We start from the raw sequence: 24,421 nt of genomic DNA, 5'->3' as shown, positions 1-24,421 counted from the left end.
CAGTCAGCAGACCACCTTATCCACCACTGCTGATAAGCTGGACCTTATGGTCCAGGTCCCTACTTGTGTAACAGCCTCTTGCTGTAAATTTCAACAACCAGCAGCACAACGTGAATCCAGAGCACAGCACTTGTGCCACAGTCAGAGTTCTCAAGGAGCTGCAGCCAACCACCTATTGCTGAAGATGATCACCAAGTGCACCTAATTTAACTTCCACCCAGTGACATAAAATAACTGAAGCCTTGCCTGGGAAGGACCAAAAAACAGAGCTACTCCCACCACACATCCTGCTACCTCTCTTTCACCCTAGGAACAAGCCTCTCACCCTTCTTTTACACTCAGAAAACAAAGGGGTGAAAGAGAAAGGCTGCGATGAGGTCAAAAACATTTCTGTTTTCTGACAGGGATCCTCACAGCAGCAACAACCAAACTCTCAGCAGCTTCACAATCTCAGTAAACCAGGCGTTCTAGTTATTAAAGCAAAAAGCAACTTTCGGTTCCGAAGCACAGATTCAGAACACTAAGAAGAGGTAAATTAGCAAGGTTTGTTTATTATTCCATGTTTTAAACCTTCCTCTTGAAAAAAAACTCAACTTCTATATTTAAATAGATCAACCAACACTGAAAAATGAAAAAGCCTGTTGACAACACAGGAACTGTTATTTACTTTCTGTTTGATGGCCATCACAAGGAATATCAAAACTAAAACCAAATACCTCTACAAATGGGGTTGTTATTCTCCTTCAAAATCAGGCTGGGCTTCGCATCAGATTCCCAGAAACAAACTGGTCAAGAATTACAGAAAATTTCTTGTTGAAAGGAGCCATTAGAGGTGATCTGGCTTAATTATCCACTCAAAGCAGGGCCATTCAACACCCTACAAAAGAAATCCTAACACTAACAGTACATGGAGGGAATTCAGAAACAAAAAAAAACCAACCCAAAAGTACAAAGGCAAAAAATAGAATGAATGCAACTTTATCAAACTGTAATTTTCAAAGCAAATTTTGGGAACAAAACCTCAAGTCTGCTTGGCCACATGCCCTTATTTTTATCTCCTTGCCTCCAGTAACTGGTTTGAGGATTCTAAGCGTCAGCAGAAAGACGAATATCAATAAATATCCTCTGTGTAAACTGGGCATAAAAAGAAGAAATTAATTCTGTGTTCCTCCATGTTATATTTCACCACATGAATCATGAGAGACATAGTACAGGATTGTACATGGTCAAAAAGGTATGCACAGCCTCTGAAGCGTGAACTTGTTTCTATAACCACACATCCTGCTGTGTGTCATTCCACTTCTAAAATGGTGCCTAAAAAGAGCAAAGTCTCCAGAAGCATGAGGTTTTGCCATAAGCACACCCAGTCTAGTCGCGGGAGTAAACAAACCTCTCCAAGACACCAACAAGAACTGTTGTGAAGGAGCCTGTTCCTGGCAGACTGGAACTGCTGCTGAGAAGAAAGCTCTCCTCTGGCCCCAGGGAGGAGGATTCCCTCAAGTGGGAAGGAAACTTCATATATACTGATTTTTGCATGTTCCTGCCAGTAACCTGTCAAGAGGATTAATTAAAAAAAAAAAAACAACCAAAATGAAAAACCCACACACAAACCCCCAAACCAAGCACAAAACCCTTACCTAAAAGACATCCCTTAAAAATATACAAAACTAATCACAGGAAATATTATTTTTCTTTCCTATTTTAGATAGAGCTTCCTATACCATAATGATTTGTATTACTGCAGTACAACACAACTTCAGGCACACATCTGGAGCTGAGCCACCTGCTGTACAAATAAAACAATGAGATCGACCCTGTTCTGCAGAGTTTACTGTCACAGAATAAGGACAATGGACGGCCAGACAGAAACACATGCACACACAAAAAGGGACCAATACTGGGCACTGCAGTGAACAGCAGTCTGAGTACACATGCCCTGCAAGTTTGTCAAGGCCTTTTATAACCAACACAAGGAGCAAGAGCTTCTAAAGAGGATAATAAAGCTGTACTGCAGCTGTTTACAGGGACTGTTTCCCAAGTGTGAAAGGGTAGCACAAGAGAAAGCACAGAAGTGGTTGCTTGCCCCCACGTTGCAGCCTCAGTAGAGAGATATGCTAGGCTAACTGGCAGCAGAAGTTAACATCTTAATAGCAAATTAGAGATGGTAAAAATAGGTATGAAAAGCAAAAGCAGCTGGTTTTGCAGCTCAATGCAACAGAGGAACTAGTAGACAGCAACAAAGCAGCAGCATGAAGAACAAGCTCTGTCCTGTTCAGGGCAGTAGTGAATAGGACAAGGATACATGTCGCGCATACAAAGATGCAAGATGATGCAAACCTTAGAGAAGTGTATTCCCCTCCCTCCTTCTTTTGCTTTTGCTTTCCACTTTCACAAGTAACAGTATACTCCAGCAACTTTGAAAATACAAACTTCTCTGAAGGTTAAAAAAATACAGCCTCTGCAGATGATCTGGTTACAGTTGCCATAGAGCCCAGAAGTCCCTATTTCAGAAAGAAAATTGGCCACCCACTGCTTTAAGCAGAGAAAGCAGTATACACGTAAAATCATGCTTTTCTCTGAAATCATAACTTAGATTACCCAGGAACACAGACTAGACTGGGAAGAAAGTGCATTGCCTGTAAAAGCTGCAGTTAAGCTGAACTGAATCGTGTAAGGCTGGCTAGCAATCTTCACTCAGTTGTTACAGGTTTGCTCATCTTAAAATAATTTTATTATTATTCCAGATGAAAAATCTACTACAGCCACTTTAGACCTCTGGCTTCCTTTCAAGTCATAGGGTAAATATTGTCAGGCATTAAAAAAAAAAAAACAAAACCTTGTAGCAGTTATTATGGAAGGATCAAACACCTACAGTACAAAAGGTTCCTACTACAGCAAGAACAGCACGTTCTAACCAATAAAAGCAATCACCAAGTCTACTCATAGAGCTTCCTTAGGATCATATCAGTTTATGCCAACGAAAAGGTGTAAGCTTTAAGCTGCTGCTCTTAATGCAGCTGAGCCACCACGCCTGTAAAGAGCCGCTGCTCCATTGCATCTGTCTTTAACAGGGCTGTCCACTTTGTTCAAAATTTGAGTCCAGATTTGGCTGCTGCATTTTTGCAACCCCAATGAGTAAAGGAGGAGAATTAACTCAGCTTGTAAAGCCAACAGTTCAGAGGAAAAATGCCTCATTTTACCTGAACATGCTGAATCTGGCAAGAGCTGATGGTCAGGGAACACACAGAACCCTTTAAAAATACACAGCGTCGTTTATTACACTAGGACGGTACTTGCCTTGCACAATCCCAGCTTTTGTTTCAAGCAAGAAAATGTTTTCTAAATATTTTGTCACCATGACAGTCTAACCTTGGACTCAAATTCTGCTCTTGGTTACTTCAGAAAACCCCTGTGAAGTCAACTACGTTGAGCAGCCCATCGCCACGTCCCAGGCCATCGGGAAGGCTCACCTGGCAGTGCAGCTCCCGGCAACCCCTTCACCCTCCCTGCTCTGCAGGGCACTCTCATTCCAAGCTGTTTTGCACCCCCCCTCCGCCCCCCAACTAAAAAATTCAACATAAGATCTGCATGAAGAAACAGCATTGTATGTAAGAGGAAGATGGTTTTGCAACTAAGAAACACTAAACATCTCCCCAACAGGTTCAGCTTTATCCAAGGAATATAGGCAAAACAAAAACCATTCCCAAGACAGCAGAATGAAATATTTTAAGCACACACAAAAGAAAGAGAGAAAGACACATAGAAAACCATCCCAGCTTTGAGGGCCCTGTTCCAAGCAAAAATATGTCTTTCAGGGACATTAATTTGGCAAACTCAATCTGAGCAGATACAGCCCAAGTCCACAGCACAGCCCCGAAAGAGCAGTGGAGCATTTCTGTATGACTCAGGAAGCCCAACGAAGACTTCTGCAGAACAAGATCAACAGGGTGTTTATATACAGCGAGCAGCGTCATGTGAACAGGCGGCTGCATTTGTGAAATGAATGTTTGCATTGTCATTTAAAAAAACAACCAACACACCAAACAAAAAACACCCTCTTTTCCACACTGACATGTTTCCAGCATAGCAGGGGAAGGAAGTACTCCAGCAGCCAAAATTTACAAATTCTTACCATAACTTTGGCGCTGTAAATCCCTCCAGTGTCACAAAGGCCTATTCTTCAGGGCACTTGGGTGCTTTTTTTTTTCAAAAAGACTAATCCACATGTGAAGGCTATTAAAGTACACACACACAGAATGCCAACAGAAGCACAAACATGCACACTTTGTGTGTGTGTTTTCAAAGTTACATCTGTCTTTCCTCACACAGAGAGAGATACCCAGCAAGAGCCTGGAGGCAGGTATTTCTGCTGTCTCTCTTTTTATAACACCAGTGAAGCTCAATAAGCTTTCTCCTTTGCTCAAAAAACAGCAATGTTATTTTATCTTAACTCATTCAAATTGGTGACAGAGATTCATCCTTGTAAGTTGCATTCAGCAGTCAGGTTACAAGAACATAAGAAAGAACGAAGATTTTAATATGGAGGGGTGGGTGAGTGGTTGGTTGTTTTACTAGAACAGAAATTCCTAACAGTAACCATTAATTATTTGAGAGGCACCTTACCAGAACCTCAAAGAAAATGCTAATACTCTAAGTTACACTTGGCATTTCTGCACTGCAAAAACAAATCCAAGCTCTGAAAGTCAGCACTTTCTTCTCTTATTATCTGAAACCATATAAAAGCCCTAACATTGATTTGAAAGGAATACAACAGAAAATCCTGCCTGATCTAAATACATAGAGCTAAATTTATCTTTCAGTTTTCAAAACACCACTTAGAGATTGAGCATTTAGAGTTCTATTCACTGGTTAGAAAAAAAGCCAAATGGTACATTTTAAAAAACTGACTTTGAAATATTGTTATGAGAACAGGGACAAGCTATGTAAACCCTAAAATTCTGTGGGTCTTTGTATTCACGATTATTGTTACAAACTAAAAGGCTCATATTCCCTACTAAGCAAACATTTACAATTAAATCCATTCTGCACAAGGCATTTGCATTTTGAGATAGAACAGTCAGTTGTTCAGCTGCTGTGATTTAGATGGATTGGTTCATTATTGCTGCAGTTCATTTTCAGCTACACTGTATAACAAAGGGGTGCCAATGTAGTCTTGAATGGCTTTAAAGCTAAGTATGTTGGTATTCTTCTGTGATGATGTAATTTAACTATCTCCCCATCTCTCAGATCAAGATATCTTGACTTTACTGGCTGAACTTCAGTGAAAACAACAGAAACAGGCTGTCACAATAGTGTTTAATAGGCAATATCTCCCTAAGTCAGCTGAAGGCTGTTGCTGGGAAGTTTGCAGGTTTTTTTCTATGTATAAAAAAGTAGTTTCCCCCTAATTTTTATTTAGAAGAAATGCCTTTTCTATTATGCAAGTAACAAAGCAACTTCAACCTCCACACTAGGAAATACATCGGTTACAAACCTTGGAGTGTTTGTGCTGTAGTAAAACTGCATCTGTACCAGAAAATAAGAGCCAGAGCTACAATGACCTCTGATGCAAAGAAAATTCTGAGTTGAAAAAGTCAGCTACTGTCATGTTCCTTCACTGTCTGAAACGTGTCACCAAAGACAGTATTAAAGCCATTTTTCTATTAAAAGCCAGTAAAAAGACAAGATTTATTTTTTAAAAAAATTATTGAAGAAAAAGCCAAGATGCTCAGTGATATTCAACCTCTCAAGCTGAAGCATGGTCTTATCAAGACACTGCTAAAGCAGCACAAAGAACACTTCGACATAATTACTACATTACCGAATTTATAGTGGCAAAGGATGCATATCCTATGTCTAGAAATAAAATTCCACCTATAAAACTACTTCCAAGCCCCACAATCAGTGTTGTCACCATGAATTATACAATCACAGAGGTTGGGAAAAAACTCTAAGATCACCAAGTCCAACTATCAGCCCAACATGACCATGCCTACTAAGAAGTGCTACGTCTACATGTTTTGAACACCTCTAGAGAAGGAGCTCTACCACTTCCCTGGGCAGCCTGTTCCAATGCTCCACCGCTCTTACCACAATTGGATTCTACACTGCTCCACGCATAAACTTTAGTGAAACAATAAACATAATATTGCAGCTAAACCTATGCAACTACACATTTAAGTGAAGCCTTGAATTAAGAAAACAGTTGACTTCTTCTCTTGGTGCTCTCAAAATATCATTTATACTTAATGCGGGTAGGAAGGGAAGCACAACAGAAAGTTAAAAATTGAAATAAACAAAACCCCCAAAAATCTGAATTACAGAGAAAACACTTTCACTTTGTTAAAGGACCACTACTTATAGAACGTTTACAGACCACGGAGAGCCGCAGGGATACGTATGACACACAGAAAAACACCGGTCCAGACAATCCATGCCTGGAAGCCCCTGAAAAACAACCAGCAAATAAAAGGTGGTATTCCCATTTTGCAGCTATAAAGAGGCCTGACAATGGATTTTGAACTGCTTAACCAGTTTGTTCAAGAATGTCACTTTAACCGTGAAGTTCCAACTTAGGCACAATGGTAAAAACATACAAAATAGTGCATTCCACGTGTATTTCAGGGCATAAACCCTACTTAGTGCAAATATATTCCATACCAGTGTAACTACATCATTTGGAACAAGGTGGCATGCTGGCAGCTGTAATATGGCACATGCAAAGGTTCCTATGGGAACACATGCCAAAAATTTTAAGTAAGTATTTTTTCTCTTAAATCTTGAAATTCAGTTTAACTGCAGTTGGATGGATAAAAAAAGAACAATTCAAATACAGTTTCATCTGCCTGTTCCCATTTGCCATTAGACTCATTAGGTCTCTTGCAGGAAAAGTTATTATTTGATGTCACTTGCTTCTGAAGCATAATCAAGATGCATTTCTTGATCTCCCGATTCTTTGACATGATTGCAGACATAACAGGGTATTCTGATAAAGCTAAAAGTTCAGAAAAATACAAGCACACATTATAAAATATTTTAAATCCTCTGTTTTTTGAGACTTTTCATTAAAAGTTATTAAACAGCCCTTTTCCTTCTCTTTAGTATAAACGGTGAAGGCAGCACTCAAGTTATGTTTTCCAGTTTCTCTCTAAGCCATGAGGATTAGCAAGTGCCTCTGTTTTAGAAAGGAAAGGGGCAAAACCTTCACAATCTTGCGACTTCTACAAATGGGAACTGATATAAAGCCAGCACGTAAAATCTGAGCTTTAGTGGCGATTGCTTTAAGCAGCCCTGACCTGCGCCAGCACCTGAAGTCCACTCAGGTATCACCAATGCCAACCTCAGGAGTCAGACTTTGATGTCAGCATAATAATGCTTATCTTGAAGACCTCTCCTATGAAGACAGGCTGAGAGAGCTGGGGCTGTTCAGCCTTGAGAAGAGAACGCTTTGGAGAGACCTTTCAATACATAACATCGGCTTGTAAGAAGGACCAAGAGAGGTTTTTTACCAGGGCCTACAGTGAGTGGACACAGGGTAACAGTTTTAAACTACAGAACAGAATTAGACTACATACACGTAAGGAAGAAATTCTTTAATACGAGGGTAGAGAACACTGGAAGAGGTTGCCTAGAGAAGCTGTAAATGTCCCAACATTGAAAATGTGCAAGGTCAGGCTGGATGAGGCTTTGAGCAACCCAATCTGGTGAAAGATGTCCTTGCCCAGGGTGGGGGGTGGGGGTTGGAACTAGATGATCTCTAAAGGTTCCTTCCAACCCAGACCATTCCAAAACTGGACCTTCCTCCCAAAATAGGTATCTCCTATGAAGGCTGTAGTTCACGACCAACACAAACCCCACTAGTCTGGCACTGACTCCAAAGCCTATTTCTACACGCTGTTCACCAGAGGCCTGGTCTTTGGACAGCACTTCAAAACACGTTCTCCAGACTTACCCAAGCGATTCAGGAAAACAGTAACAGACTTGCCCACAGTCTGTGATGACTGTTTACCTCTGCCATCCTCAAATACAATCATGGACATTTGAATAAATTGACAAATTTCACAATGTTGTTTCACCAGCTATCTTTTTTCACATTTTTGGCTCAACTTGAAGAGGCTGGAGAATAATCCTAGAGTTCTCTAACACCTTTTCCATCTTAACTCAAAGTCTGTCTTCATTATTTCCCTCTTTCAGTTACAATAAATATTTCTCACAGAGGCACACTACTTCACACCTAATATGGTGCTATTCTTTCTCCATTCTTTTTCTTCCTCTTTCCTCAAGTAGTTTCCTGGTTTTTGTTCCCCCTTTAAGAGGCACATTGTACCTGCAACATAATGCATCTGAAAATAACAATAATAATCCCGCCTTTGTGTTCCCCCCATGAGAGGCAACTTTTAAAATAAGATATAACTCTTTTTTTCCTTAGTACATCGGTTACTTTAATATGTAAAAGAAAAAAAAAAATCAAAAACCCACAAGGCTGAGAGTTGTTTGTTTTTTACAACTGTCTTTCAAAATGCATTCAAACTAAATGTTCAAAAGTTAAGCAAACCCTTCCTTCCACACATATTAAGGCCTGTTTCCTTAATGAGTCTGAGACCAACTACCATCCTAATTTTTAAGAGTTATTAGTAACGTAAACTGTGGATAAAGAGATAGATGACATGTCACTGCACTATGAGCATCAAAGTCCTTACCAGCTTAGAGTGCTAACACAGAGCAAGTTTAGGCAGGGAAAGCTGCGGGCACAGGCATGGACTGCAGCTGATGGTGCTCACAAAGAGGGAATGCCAGCAGGGAATGGTGGAAGGGAAGTAACCTTCTGGCATCCACACAAGGGCTGCAGGGGAAGACGTTTTCAAGCAAGGACAAGGCGCCAAATTTAAAATGCATGGCGTAATACCTTGCCTAAAACCACTCCTGCAAGAACAACCAGCAAGCTTTACTCCCTTGAACTGTCTTTATGTCAAAACAGTATAGTCATTTAGTACTTCTTTCTTCCTAAAACCAAACATGACTACTTCTCAATACGCCTGCTGAGAGAAAATAAGAAAAAAAAACCAAACCCACACACGGACAACTTTTTTTATTTTGCACTGCCCTACCCTTTCCTTCTTGAAAATGAAGGAACCATGGAAGAAAGAATCAAAGACAACACGCGCAGCTTCTGCATGATCCACTCTATCAAGCACATCCAGGTTTGCAACACCCTAGAATCCTCATTCTCAAATCTCTTTTAATGACAAGTCACAGTAATTTATGATGCTATCCCACTTTTAGAGATAAAATTAGAATCTAGTTTGTTTCAATTCTGATGTACAATAAAACAGAACTTGAGAGTAAACTTCCAGGAATGACATAAATAACGTAGGCATCAACCTCCGAGCTCTTCCTCTTTGCCATTCAAAGCAAAAGTGTGCTTGGCGTCACTGGCATTTAAGTTGCAAACACCAGACAGTCAGTTTACAAACACAAAGAAAATCATCTGACCTAGTGTGCTGGTTTTGGCTGGGATAGGGTTAATTTTCTTCAGGGTAGCTGGTATGGGGCTGTGTTTTGGATTTGTGCTGGAAACAGTGTTGGTAACAGAGATGTTTTAGTTACTGCCCAGCAGGGCTTACACAGAGTCAAGGCCTTTTCTGCTTTGCCTGCTGCCCCACCAGTGAGTGGGCTGGGTGTGCAAAAGAAGTTGGGAGGGGATGCAGCTGGGCCAGCTGAACCCAACTGAGCAAAGCGATATTCCATACTGTGTGACATCGTGCTCAGTGTGTAAAGCTCGGGGAAAAGAGGGAACAGGGACGTTTGGAGTGATGCCATTTGCCTTCCCAGGTAACCATTACGCATGATAGAGCCCTGCTTTCCTGGAGATGGCTAAAGACCTGACTGCTGATGGGAAGCAGTGAATTAATTCCTTGTTTTTGTTTACCTGCATGCATAGCTTTTCATTTACCTATTAGACTGTCTTTATCTAAACATAGAGTTTTCCAATTCTCTCCCCCATCCCATGGGGGGAGTGAGCGAGTGGCTGTGTGGCGCTTGGTTGCCAGCTGGGGTTAAACCATGACACCTAGCATGACTTCTTTAAAGAACTGAAAGTATTTTGCTAAAAAAAAGGTAGGGGCAAACATTGAAATAAAGATTTTTGAGGAGTTATTTTTACTGAAAAAAGAAACATATGGACTTCACCCTTCAAAAACGTGAAGCTGTGGCTTAAGGGATTAGTTTTCCTACACAGAACAATGTTCTGGAAGAAAGACTTTTCTCAAGGGACACTGGAAAGTAACAAAGATTGTCAAAGACCTAAGTAGTCTGCTCAGTGGAAGGAAGTTGAGCCATCTCTAGGCTAGCTAGCTGTTTCAAAGATGTAATACAGTACAGTTACACTGTACTAAGTAATTCTCAGAATCTGACATCCCTGTCATCCAAAGCTGGCTTTTTACAGTACAGTGGATCCAGCCTGTTTCCTGTGATCTCTCCACAAACAATTCCATCAGATGAGATTTATCCTCCAAAAGTCTAGCTGACTAGCCATTATCAGCTCATATTTCTCCAGATGTTTTCTGATCTCATCCTTTCTTAATGTCTCTAGCATCTTGCCTACCACCAAGGTCAGATTTATTGGTGGACAATTTCCTGGTTCCTCCCCAATCCCCTTTTCCCAGAACAGCAAAGGCAAAATGAAAGCAACCAAGAGCTAGCATTGCAAAACTATTGCCCCTTGTGTTGAAAAAGATACACAAGAAAAAACCACAAACTGACACCGCTTATCTTTTGTTTCCAAAAAGAAGAGCAACAGATTTTCACTATAAGCCCAACCCTTCAGCTCTGGAAGTGGCATCAGCTTCTTTCCCTCTGGCAGAAACTTCCACCCCACCGTTCTTTGTTCAGCCCCTATCTTGTATCTTACCTTTCCTCTTCCCCCAGTTTTTCCTCTGTGCCCTCTACAGCTGGCATCTTCAGAGTTCAGATGTCTTAGGATCCTTTCAATCAAGTGCCACAGCCACTCCCTTGAAAAAGGCCAGATGATCCTTCAACTAATCTGAATCTCAAAGGTGCTGCTGACACAGGTCATCAGGAAAGTGCACCCTACATCCCAGGGACAGTCAGAAACCAAAAATAAAAAAACCACCCCAAAATAAAACACACACACACAAAAGAGGTAGGGAACATGGTGAGAAAAGAGAGAAGAAATCAGAGATGAAGAAAAACAGCAACACGAGAGATACACTGGCTTAAAAAAAAACAACACAGTTAACTTCTGGTCATACTCTTAAGGTCCTGTTTCGATTCATACTAACAGAATACTGAAAGTATGAAACTCTGCTTAAAATAACAAAGCTAAAGTTCACCATCTGTGCTATTCTGCTAGAGAAAGTTGACAGACCAACAATCAGCATCAACTTCTTGGCTTGTATTTTACGTATGGGTCCTGCATTCATTTTATGCAATGAAGCTATAAGAAGACAAATCACCAAGGACTCCTGATTATTTATTAAGACATCCGTATCACTCCACTTCATTACAGAAATAATGCTTCAACAAAAAAATTAGCAGTATTTCTAGAAGTGGAAGAAGTATCTTTTGTATAATTTCTCAGTTAAGGACCTCTAGTGATTTTGATCAGTTTGGCAGCCAGCCTCTCAACCAGTTAAATGGTTTTATCTTCCTAAAGCCCACACAAATTGACATTTGGAGGACATTTCCTTGTTTTCACAGATAAAATTACTGTGTGGTGTTTATATACTATTTAAAAACAAAAGCAAAAAGTAGCTCCACATTTCCTGCAAAATATTAATGGATGAATACACAGGTCTCTCCTGCTGCTCATAATTGCTTCAGACTTCTCAAGGAAATGGAAATCTCCATTTTTTACTCTTTTTAAATGTCAATGTGCATTTCTCCCTCCCCCTCTTTCCCTGCCTCCACAAGACTCCTTTTTCCACACAAGTTTATGCCCTAATAAGAAAACCGGACATACAAGGGAAGACAGAGATGACAGAGTATCAAAATGCACAATCCCCCTCTTTGTTAGCCTTGCAGAAAGACTTCAAAAAAAAAAAAAACAGGATGAAGATTGAAGACAATAGAAGGACCTTTATAAACAGAGACCAGAGCAGAAAGATGCAAGAAATCTAATGAAATCTTTAAGATGGATCAGCAGAGTAAATAAAATACACTTTGGGATATTTCTTTTATCCACAAAGTTCCACAACGCACAGCCAAAATTAAGGATACTCATGACATACATCCAGAAACCCAGTCATCTCAGAACTCAACAAGCAGCAATTTGGGCAGATAATTTTCTCCTTCCCCCACTCACATTCAATCACAATTATAGCCCCTCTGCATCAGCCCATTTCCCTCATTCTTTCCAACTAAACAAACCTTCAAACAGGGACTACATATTGTGTAGGTACACAAGATACATGGACCCTTCATCTGAGTTTCTTCATGTTTTCTACGTGTGCGCTGGAATGCTTCAGCCTCTCAGATATGTAAAGAGTGGTCAGTATTTTAATCGTTTCTGCCCTTACCCAAGAGCATCTCTGATTAGAGTAACAGCACCGAGCACTGCGAATGGGGAACAGGGAAAAAAAAAAAGTTCATTCATGAATTCATCTAATTCTGCCTGCTTGAGGTCAAACATGTCATGGAGATGACTCTTGTCCCTGCACAAACATCTGTGCTACTGGAAGTAGAGCTTCCTTTAACAACTCACTCACAGAAGTGCCAAGAGCTCTTGGCCAGGCAGTAAGGTTTAATTTCATTTCTCCATTTGTATTTTTGTTCTAGGAAACAAAAACAGAAATGTAAAGCATGCTGACAGAAGAAAACAACCCCACAATTCTAGAAAGCCCTGCTATTTCCCTTCCAGGCCAAAACACCTGCTCCTGCTAATGACAGCTTTATGCTTATATACACCTGCCATCCAGAAGGGCTCCAGAGCACTTTGCAGCCTGATTTATACATACACAAATCATTAAAACCACCAAAATTAAGCCACTGCTGGTGTGAGATGTATCCAACTGTTTAACTGCACACAGCCATGCAACAGCTCAGGACATAAACTAAGAGACACTACCATATCCAACCAAAGCTACAGGGGAACGGTAGGTAGAGAGAACATCATCACCCAATCTGGATTTTGGCCAGCCGTTTCTTCAAATACTTGCATGTGGAAAGCCCTAGGATCTTTATAAAAGACATGCAGCGCAACCTTCAGTTTTATAAATGATCCAGAAGGCAATATACATTGCCTATATCTAAAATCCTCCTTTAGCAGGCCCTCCCTGCAGTAATTACTGTTTATGTCTTAAGTTCAGAAGCTCACGGTATCAGACAGCAGTTTTGGAAACATCCTGTGGCCAAAGCCCTTGATCTAGCAGAGACAGCAAACTAATAAGGTATGGCAATAAATGTAGAGGATTAAAAAATAAAATCCTTTACAAAACACATGTGCACGTGAGCAGATCAGTCCACACACACCACCCCCCCCCAGCCAAAAGAACTGCATTGATCAGCTGATCCTGAAACAGGTAGGAAAAGGGAGTAAAGGAGCTGACACACTGACAACCTGAGGAGGAGAGACAGGATCGCCTGCTAAAACTCTCCTCGCATGGACAACGCCAAATTAACAGTTGCAAAGTCAATGAAGTGTAATGGAATAGGTGTCACCGCGCATACCAAGAAAGCAAAAAGGCATTGGAGAACAGGTTAAAAAGATTATGAAACCTGGCATCCAAAAACTGTCAAGATATATTTAACAGTTTGGGCGCAAATTTTCAGTCTTAAATAGTTTCAGTCTTAAATGTTCTCTGCAGAACATGCAGAGAGTAACATTTTGGAAATGGAAATGTGCTCAGCAGACAATTTCATCATATTATCAGCAACCATGAGAGATAATAATCTGTTTCTTTAAGGTAATTCAGAAATAAAAAAGTCAATATCAGGACATCAGGGCATCTTCTACTACGACCTCCTCCAGAGGTCTCCTTACTTGAAAGTAGCTTTATCATAATCCCAGAAACAATGAAAATACAATTCTCAAGACAAGCCTGAAATGCAACACGACTGTTTTCAAGTTTCAGAGACATCTGCCTCTGAATGCGGCAGAGGTTGGTCTGGAGAAAAAAAGGCTGCGGGGAAATGTTATTGCTCTCTACAACTACCTGAAAGGAGGATGTAGCGTGGCAGGCGTTAGTTTCTTCTCTGAAGTAACAAGTGAAAGGATGAGAAGAAATGGTCTCAAGTTGTGCTAGGAAAAATTTCTTCACTGAAAAAGTTGTCAAGAATTGGACCAGGGTGCCCAGGGAAGTGGTGGAGTCACCATCCCTGGAGGTATTTAAAACATGTAAATGCAGCACTTATAGACAGAGTTTGGTGGCAGACTTGGCAGTGTTGGGTTTACAGTTGAAGTCAATTATCTTAAAGGTCTTTTCCAACCTAAATGATACTATGAATCATCCTGACAATACAATTCAATTTTCATACTTTTTAAAATAAATGTTTTTCCCTCTGATTTTTGTGCAGTGCTCCCCAAAATAACAAAATAGTTTATTTTGAAGTTGCAGGTAAATGCAGAAAGAATTGTTAACAGCAGAGGGTTAAAAAAAAGTCAGCCTGAAAACATCACTGAAAACTAAAAATATCTCTCTCTGAATCGAAGAGTTTCTAGATATATAAATGGGAATGGTAAGCATAAGTCTGTGTTTCACTTTCCTTTACCTAAAACCAGCATAATTCTCAAATACTTTATCACAACAAAGTTGCAAGCGTATACCAGAATTATTAAATTATTTATTTGAGATAATGAGTGGAAAGGTGTTTCTAACTGAAATAAATGACAACTGTTGTGGTTTGAACTAAATTAGAGTCAGTTTTGTGACTTTAACATAGTCTCACCTAAATAACTTCATTTTCTGAAAGCAAACTGCATGTTTCTCAGACAGTTTCTCTCTAGAAGTGATAACAGAGGGTACTTGTATGCAGAAAAGCCAATGCTTTGTACTTATTCCTCCAGTAACCAAGGTCATTCTTGAGCTGGCAAAAAAGGGCCACACCTGCAAGGAGGGGCAGACAGGACAGATGACCCTAAACTGACCAGCTGAGTATTCCATCCCATACACACCATACTCAGAGCAAAATGAGAGAACACAAAGCTGTCGTTCCTCTCCCATGATGGCCAGCATCTAGTGGGGTCCTTGTCTGTCTGATTGTTCCTGATCTGGGATCCATGTGTATCTGAATTCAGCCTGGCAGACCCATTCTGTTCTGACCCATTCTGTAGTGACATATAGTCATCGAGGGGTAGGGTGGGGTGCAAACTCATATATTTGTATATATTACTTTCCAATTACTTTCATTATTATTATTATCATCATTACCATTTGATTAAAACTGTAGTTTTAGTTTCCAATTTGCAAGGTTTTTTCCTCTCATTTTTCTTTCTCCTTTTCATGGGGGTGGGAAGGAATTTAGAGTTCAACTGCACAGTTTCAGCTGCTGAAATTAGCCGTGCCAAGGCTAAACCATGACACACAATGAAAAAACAGAAAAAATTTCATCAAAACACTTTTACGTCAAGCATCAGACAATAAGCTAAATTAAGCTGTATATCCAGCTGTTAGTAATGTATGTTTCCACCCTTTTATAACATGGGTTATCAACATTAGCATTGCAGAAGAACCATCCGCCTTTATCAAGGTTATCACAATGTATTTCCATTTTCTTCCAGAAATAATTACGTTACACCTTTGCACCTTCAGGCAAGTTGTTGCAAACCCCCTAGAAAACTCCTGAGTCTGCAGAACCATGCAAGCTTCCCTGCTGCTGGCGCACACAGTTACTGTTTTTGGTCCAAAAAAATGACGATATTATGGAAAGTACCTAACACTGCTCTCTCCTTTCCAAGAAATGATAGTAGAATACAAAGAAACAGATAAGTCAAATACCCTATAGGAATGGTGCTGTAGTACTTAAAAAAAAAAGCAAACCCTGCCCCTCCCCAAAAAAGAACAAACTCACTGTTTTGGAAATTAAAACATTTAAGAATGCAAGAAGTATAACAGTACATGTGACTACGTTATTCCAGTTTTGCCACCCAGTCAAGAATAAAGACTTTTTATGAAAATCAAATGCCACAGTGGCACAACAGAAATGCACAGAGTGCACAAGGCTCAAGGCTATTTTTCCCATCTAGGACACTGGTACCAAGAGTGGTTCAGACACAAATAGAACAGCACATTCTCTAGGAAGCCTCTGCAAGAGCACAGCACTGCTTGCAAAATACAGGCATGTTTTTCACCATTCTAATGAAGATTCACCTCAAGACAACCCTACCTTCTAACACAAAAAGAAAAGCTACAGATCTACAGATGAAACAAAGTAATACACAGCAGTTTAACCTTTAGCAAGCTAAGTAGCATCTCCTTCAGTCGCTATCTTTATCATCATTTTCAAAGCAGTTGACACAGTTTGCGGTGAAAACACACACACACACAAAGAAACCCCTTTATACCTGTGTTTTCTCAAACCTGGAAGTCATGCACACTCCTTATATGCAGTGTTCCATTGGGATGAATGGGGAAATAATGGACTATTTGAAAATAGGTTATTAAAGGACAGGTCACCCGAAGACAGAAAGCCAATGTACTGTCCTGGGGGTAAAAGACACTTACCTCGTTTGTGAAGCCACCCTTCCTTCACTATTGCTACTTCATTCATAATTGCAGGAACGTCTCTTGAAAAACCAGTTTACACCAAAAGATCACTCTGTTGAAATTCCTGAATTCCCGCAGAAGGCTTCACAAAAGGGATGAGGTTTTTTTTTCCGTTTTTCGCCTTCTCAGCTATTTCTAAAAGGATCAAAAGAAGAGTGCACCATCATTTTGAAGCATATCACATATAGGGGATACAACAGGGAGTAGCTTTCATTGCTGGGCTGTTTGTTTGGGGTTTTTTTTTAATTATTATTACAAATCCTAAATGAAGGCTTTGCTCTTCACAAAGATTTTTGTGTCTTAGTGAGTGGAGGTGCCAAAATACACACTTGCTGACGTCCTGCTTCTTCACCGAGCATATTTGTCATGGGCAGACCCACATCACCAGACATTGTCTGGATTAGAGGCAGATGCCAGACCTTGCCCAGCAGGCCTCCATCTCTCCAACAACACCTCACTCTTCACAACAATAAAAATCCTAGGACTTCATGAAGTCTAGGTTTAAATATTACCTGGTAAAAAGACTTCCAGAACGTGTTTTGGAAGGTTTCTTTACAGCCTGATGTGTAGCAATCTACAAACTAACACACAGTGCATCTTAGAGACATATCTCTACAAGTAAAAATTCCTAATGCTCTTCTTCAAATGTTCATAGCACCAGCCTGTTAATCCCACTCAGATCTCCTTGACTCCCTCAAAAAGTGATTTTTCTACTACTGATATTTATAACTCCAACCTCTCCTAGAGGCATACAAAGAATCTCAGATAAGCTCACGTACGTTTCCATTATCCTAAATCAGTCCTTTTAGCACCCTGATCAATTTTATTGCTCTTCCCTGAACACACTGCAGCTTGTGGTTGTCTTTCTTGCAATGAATTACACCTAAGTACAACTTAGGATTTCTACCCCTCTGCTTTATGAGATTAAGTCCCTATCTAAATAGCTCAAAATTGTCGTTTCTTATTGAAGATGTGTCTAGGTTATGGCTGAATACCACAGAAATGTTCTGTGCATTTCTCTCCCTGAGTGAATGTAATCTCCTCCCAAATGCACTAGCTTTTATTATTTTTCTAAATTGAATCTGATTATTTTTCTGCTTGTGGCATAAATGTTTTCTGTTTGTTTTTCTTTAATGGCTTCTGTGCTCTCCGAAGTGTCCATAGTGCCACTCAATTTGGCATAACTTGCATGATCAAAAAACATAATTGGGGACAAATTCCCAGCAATAACCAAGAAGTGTAATAAAACAGAACCCAGCAGCATTTGCAACTCCCTGCCAAAGACCTGGCTTTTACTGGAGCCTCTCTCTAACCACAGGGACATCACATTCCCACCTAACGACTACATATAATCTCTACATGCATTTGGCACACGTGCATCAGTTATCTCTGCACATGCAGGTGACAGCCATCCATCAGAAACTAGATTAAAAAGCAACTAATTGCCCATAACTCACTAAGACACAGCCCTGGATGGAAGAACGGGCAATCAAAATTCATCCATCCTACAACAGAAACCCCCGTAGGAATAGAGGGCTCTGTACTGTATATCACCGGCAGCCTCCAAAGCAAGGAGGTCACATTTGAAGAAGTTCCATCACTGCAAGCAGAAATGGACTGGGAGAAGGGAGGTCACTCCCCTGACACTTCGCCTATAAACTTTCACTGTTTATCACCACGTCCCAGCTTTTCCAGTAACACTGCATTTTCTAGTCTTTTCCACAGAAACAAGGTGGGTTTTTTTAACAAGTTACTAATCTGCTGTATCTTACTTCTTATAATCATCAACTCCAAGGAAGAGATAAGATGTTTGCCTGAGGGAGGGAAAACACACCAAAAAATGACATTTGAACAAGAGAGATATAAGAATTCTTTAATTTCATAAACAAATACGAGAACACCATGTGCTGCAGAATAGAGACAAGAAACACACAGCTACCCAAGTTATCTTGGAACAAACTCCTTGAGCTCCAGAACAATTAGGATAGAACCTGACAACCATGGCAGGCTTTCGTTCCCTTTTTACAACTGCAGGCACAACAGCCAAGCAAGCTAGACTGACTTGTTGATGTTAAGAGGAGACTAGACCTCATTTAGGTGCTTCATTTAAGCATCTAGCAATTTGCAAAAGTGTTGAACGAAACCCCTAAGATTATCACAGCTTACGTCTGGAAATGCAACACCCAGGTGTGAAAGTTAACGCTTCTGACCTGACGTTATGCCAGAGCAGAACGTGGGGACTGTGTAACCTACCTCTAAGTCTTGAATTCAACAACTTAGTTGCACTGTGTGTTCAACATCCTTTTCAATAACTGTATGTAAAAAAGGAAGCTACAAGCCAACCTACTCCGCAGAAAGGACAATCCTACTATTAAAGCCAGCAAAAAGCACCAAGACCCAAAATTCTGCAACTTGCAGCTAACTTAGTCCAGGTTTTTCTGGGTTAACGCTTACCAAGATTACCACTTGGCAACCTCCAGCTTGGCATCAGCCAAACTGTCATTGCATTATCTGAATCTGAGACAATACGGCCCAAGAAGGCAGATCAAAAAAAGAAATCCAAAGTTCAGAGGAACTATTTTTCCTCCTCTGCAGTGCCCAGAAAGTTTGGACTGCCTTTTCTCTACAATTTCTACTGAAGAAATAGTCCCCACCTGCTACTGCAGCCTCGCTATCAGGGATGTGTCTTTACCTGCCCGTCTCCTTCAAGTGGAGAAGGGTGGTGAAGGGAGTATTATAATGGAGAAGATTTGAGTAGCACAGCACAAGGAAGGGGGAAAACGCTAAGCATTACCTGACATCAGCCTGCAGTGTGGGCTCCACCTTGGTCCCTCAGTCAACTACGCCAGTGCACTTATTTTATAAGGGGGGACTTAATTTTTCTTCACAGCGTGAAGAGCTGGGAATCCCTTCTCACTGTCCAACAAGATGGCCAAAGTCACAGGTCCAACAGAAGCAAACCCATTCCATCTGGCATATTTTAAAACACACATTCAAGCTGTGCCTAATATATCTATTCTAGTAAAAGACGCTATTGAAGACAGTGGCAGCAAGTAAGAGTAATTTCTCGGAATAGAACAGCCAGTTAAGTACAGGTCAATGTACTACTGAAGATGTGTAAACCAGAGAAAGTTCCTTTTCCATAAAATCCTTAGAGGGGGAAAAAAAAGAAAAAGGAATGATTACAGTCTTTATTTATGACCATCTAGGAATGGTTCCCAGTGAACAGAGGGCATCTGAGGTAAGTATGACCTGGCTGCTCCAGCCTATGTCTGCACATGACTGAATACTGTCAAAAGCTAAACAACTCTGTCTTTCTCTTAGCCTTCTGTTTGCTTGGTTTTCAATATGCATTTCTGCAACACCTTTTTCAAAATCAAAGTATTCCTCACGTGGCTGAAGTGCAGTAAATAATGAATGGTATGACATCAGCATCACATCACAGTGACGCTGGTTTTATGCATACATTAATTCCTTAAAGGTTATTAACTTCTTAATAAATAATTAAATAACTTGCTTCCCTAGGCACTGCAGCAAAACCTGCTTTAAGGAGTCAGTCAAACCAACCACCCAACAGAAGGAAGAGCAGAACCAACCTTTCTGTATTTGTGAGTCATGCCAGAACTCCTTCTCTCATTCTCTTCTGCTAATTATGCTCACCTTCTTTTGTTACTACAAGATCAAGAGGCGAATCTGCCCTCCTAGCTCTCTTTCCAAGATGAAATTTTATATTCATTCCTATTCACACCCTAAAGCAGAGCAGGAAGAAAAGGAAGTCTTCCATAATGCTGAGGCTTCTGAAAAATAAGCTTACAGGATGCAGGAGCATCTCTGGTAATTACCTCGTCTACGTGGGAGAGTTAGCAAGAGACTGAAGATGATCAGACCCATTGACCTCTGTCCTGCCACTGCCTCACCTGGCATGTTACACTGTGTCCAGGCTGTACAAGTTGGCCCAGATCAGAAAGCAGGCTACAGCAAAACATGCTCCTGGACTAACACTTTGCCCATCACACCACCTGTTACTGCCTGCTAACTTAGTGTAGCACAGTCCTGATGCTCCCAGGACACCCTGAGCCCTAACACGGTACATATCCTTACATGTTCTTATAAGGTACAACAGCAAGACCAGGCAAAAAAAGGGTCCTGCCGCCCCTGTTTGCCCACACGACACTATCACCAGAGCACAGGAGACACAAGAACTGGAAAAGGGCAGAGAGGTGCATGTTTGGGCCTATTATATAGGATATCATAAGCAACCTAAACTGTCTTCCCACAGCAGATCCTAGATCCCCGCAAAAGGTCAGATGACAGTCAACTGCACAGAAACAACAAAGCTGGGCTCCAGCCAGTGTTTCAAGTATAGCATACAGATAGGTGTCCCCACCAGGCTTTGACCAGGGAAGTACATCTCCTGCATCATGCAAGCCTGCCTTGGGTGCTTTGCGGGAGCAGCAGCAGCTTCAACACACTCAGGGCCCTCTAAGCACGCAGCAGTAGCTTCGCACCATGACCCAGTTACCAAATCTGGGCAGACAGCTTTCAAGAAAGCTTAGAAGGACCAGCTTGTTCCAGCCTCTTCACTTACTTTACAAAAACAATATTGTGGGCCACCAGTTAGTATTTGCTACTATACCCTCCCTGTCGAGTAACACCACCACCAAACTGGTATTCCATGGCAGCACGTGCAAGCTCATCACAAGGTTCAGAAAAGCTTTTCTGAGAGCTACAGGAAAAAATGGTAAGCGGAGAATAAAAATCTCTAAAGCCGCATCCACTTTTATTTCAATCTGTTAGCCTAATCTAGGTTTACAAAACCGTAATTTGAAATGCTTGTGCTCTCGTGTCTTTGCTGATCAATACACAGGAGGTTAGTATTGCTCAGGTGAAGGGCCAGAGTTACAACACCCAGCTGTTGATGCTGCAACCACGACTACAGTTCGATAGGACAAACTAAGCTGAGTATTTCAAAACAGTGATGGCAGCAGAGACTTCTTCAGACCCCCTCTGTCAAAGACACAGGCCAGACAAAATCCTCTTTATGCTCCCTAACAAGAACAAGTTTATGCTCACATAATTTAAGAACTGTGCTGCTCACAACTTCTGCACCAACTTTAAATGTGTTCAATTGAATTCCATCTTAAAGTATTTATAACAGAAGTTTTATTCCATTCCCCAACAAATCAAGTCATTTGTGAACCTATTTAATTCTTAATCACTTACAAGACATTTTTATAAGCCAGCAAGTGAATGCTGGAGGTACAAGTTACTTGCAGACATTGGATCGATTCTTAAATTTGATTTACTACTACGTTCTATAAACATCACACACAACAAAAACTCTTTTATTTAAAAAAATAATCAAAAAGTAGTTCCACAGTGTCTTTAAATCTATTAACTCAGACAAATGTTGTGGCTGTCATCAGGAAATTAACTACTACATAAAAGTAATTACTAGTCATGCAGTATGTCACATTTATTTACCTGTAAACAAATACTCTTCTGAATTAAGTGTTAGTAACTCCCCTTTACAACTGTATTTTTAAATGTACATCCCTCCTGTGGTACAAATAAAACAAAGAACAGCAAATCAGAGATTTGCTTCTCATATGTTAGAGGCAGTAGGAAAACAAAGCAAAAAAGAAAAACAGTTAAATGCTTTCCCCAGGGGGGTGGGAGGACAGGGGGAATACCCATAAGGTGCAAGCTGCATTAGCATCAGTGTCAGTAAAATAAATAAAGCCTCACCACGTTCGTGTATCTGATTATAATTATGTATTTGACAAAGAAACAGAAGCAAAAGTCCTAGAAGTCTCCCAGAACATTTGGGCAACTGCAGGGGAGGGTGGGGGGGCAGGGGGAATCTGCAGACAGCTCCCTACAGCTCTGCAAAACAGCACTGCAACAACAACAACAAAAAAAAAAGACAAGTAGCAGGTCCACCAGCGCTGCACAGCCACCTCCACACTCCGAGGGCCCACGGAGATCATCACGACCCACCGGGAAACACAGAGGGGACAAGCAGCGCCGAGCTGGGGCTGAGCGGCTACAGGGGACAAGGGGGGAGGGCGGTAAAGGGGCAGATGGGGAAGAGAGGGGGAGAAGGGGAGAGGCAGAGGGAGAAAGGGGGAGGGGAGAGGAAAGGGGGGGCGAGAGTGAGTGGGGGAGACAGGGGGGGATATTGGGGGTAAAAGGGAGACACGGGGCGTATGGGGGGGGTAAAGGGGGGAACACAGGGGGGTAAAAGGGGGGAGAAAAGGAGGGACACGGGGGAGTAAAAGGGGGGGTAAAATGTGGAGGGAGGGAGGTAGAAGGGGGAAAGAAAGGGGGAGTAATGGGGGATAAGGGGGATAGAATGGGGGATAAGGGGGATAGAATGGGGGATAAGGGGGTAAAAGGGAGGATAAGGGGGGTAAAAGGGAGGATAAAGGGGGGGTAAAAGGGAGGATAAAGGGGGGTAAAAGGGAGGATAAAGGGGGGTAAAAGGGAGGATAAAGGGGGGTAAAAGGGAGGATAAGGGGGGGTAAAAGGGAAGATAAGGGGGGTAAAAGGGAAGATAAGGGGGGTAAAAGGGAGGATAAGGGGGGTAAAAGGGAGGATAAGGGGGGGTAAAAGGGAGGATAAGGGGGGGTAAAAGGGAGGATGGGGGGGTAAAAGGGAGGATAAGGGGGGGTAAAAGGGAGGATAAAGGGCGGGTAGAAAGGAGGATAAAGTGGGGGTAGAAAGGAGGGTAGAAAGAGGAATTAATGGGGGTAGAAGGGGGGATAAGGAGGGGTAGAAGGGGGGAAGGCGGTAGTAAAGGGGGAAGAAGGGCGGCTAAAGGGGTTAAGACGGGGGGGGGGGTGAAGGAGGGAAGAAGAGGAGCGGGGAAGAAGGCACTTACCTACTTTATTTGCCACAGTTCTAGGAGCACACACCCCGCCCCGCCACCCCGTGCCCCCCGCGGGATGCTCGGGCCGGGCCCGGGCGGTGCCGACGCCGCAGGCTCGGGGTCAGCTCCCCCCACCAGGCCGCCCCCACAACCCCGGCCGAGCAGGCCTGGTCCCCGCGGGGTCACTTACGCGGCCGGAGGCGGCGGTGACGGGCGCGGGGGCAGAGGCGCAGAGCGAAGGCCTCGCTGCGCTCCCGGCAACCTCCTCCTCCTCCTCCTCCTCACCGTCCCCGGGCGGCGGGCGGCGGGGCGGCTCCTCCTCCCCCTCGCGATCGGCCCATGGGGCTCAAACACACACACACAGACACACACGCCCGCTCCGGATGGGAGGAGGAGGACGAGGGATGTCGCCCCTCGCCCCCGCTCTGCAGCCGCCGCCTCCGGCCGCGAGGAGGAAGAGGAGGGAGGGAAGGAAGGAGGGAGGAGGAAGGGGGGAGGTAGCGCCTCGCGCCGCGGTCCCACGCGCGTCGCCGCTCGCAGCGGGCCCGGCCCCCCCATCCCCGCCCCACCAAGGGCCGCGGGTTCGAAACTCATCGCCGCCCCCCGCCCCCAGGACACGGGGGGTCGTGGAGTCATGGAGGCGTAGAGGCATGGAATGATTTGGGTTGAGAAGGGACCGTGAAGCTCTTCCAGTTCCACCCGGTTCCACTACCCACCAGGCTGCTCCAAGCCCCATCCAGCCTGGCCTTGAACACCTCCAGGGATGGGGCTCCCACAGCTTCCCTGGGCAACCCGTGCCAGGGCCTCGCCACCCACACGGGAGAAAATG

At 42.4% G+C, this 24,421-nt stretch overlaps 1 protein-coding gene across 2 annotated transcripts in view; it reads right to left on the bottom strand.

Annotated features, from left to right (window-relative positions):
* AKT1 (AKT serine/threonine kinase 1) overlaps positions 1-24,027 on the bottom strand; it is a 76,457-nt gene extending 52,430 nt beyond the window's left edge. The window contains exons 1-2 of one of the 2 annotated variants that reach the window (XM_069858967.1): positions 23,783-24,027; positions 16,680-16,856 (exon numbers count right to left, since the gene is read on the bottom strand). In XM_069858967.1, the coding sequence (XP_069715068.1) occupies positions 16,680-16,725 (46 nt within the window). In that variant the 5' untranslated portion in view covers positions 16,726-16,856; positions 23,783-24,027. Of the gene's footprint in view, positions 1-16,679; positions 16,857-22,205; positions 22,224-23,782 lie in introns of those variants that run through there. The other variant, XM_069858968.1, reaches the window with a different exon arrangement.
* Positions 24,028-24,421: the final 394 nt, after the last annotated feature.

The sequence above is a fragment of the Phaenicophaeus curvirostris genome, chromosome 5 (genome assembly GCF_032191515.1).
Source record: "Phaenicophaeus curvirostris isolate KB17595 chromosome 5, BPBGC_Pcur_1.0, whole genome shotgun sequence".
NCBI classification, from domain to species: Eukaryota; Metazoa; Chordata; class Aves; order Cuculiformes; family Cuculidae; genus Phaenicophaeus; species Phaenicophaeus curvirostris.
The sequence above is the reverse complement of the archived record's forward strand: the minus strand, read 5'-3'. Positions and strand labels throughout refer to the sequence as shown.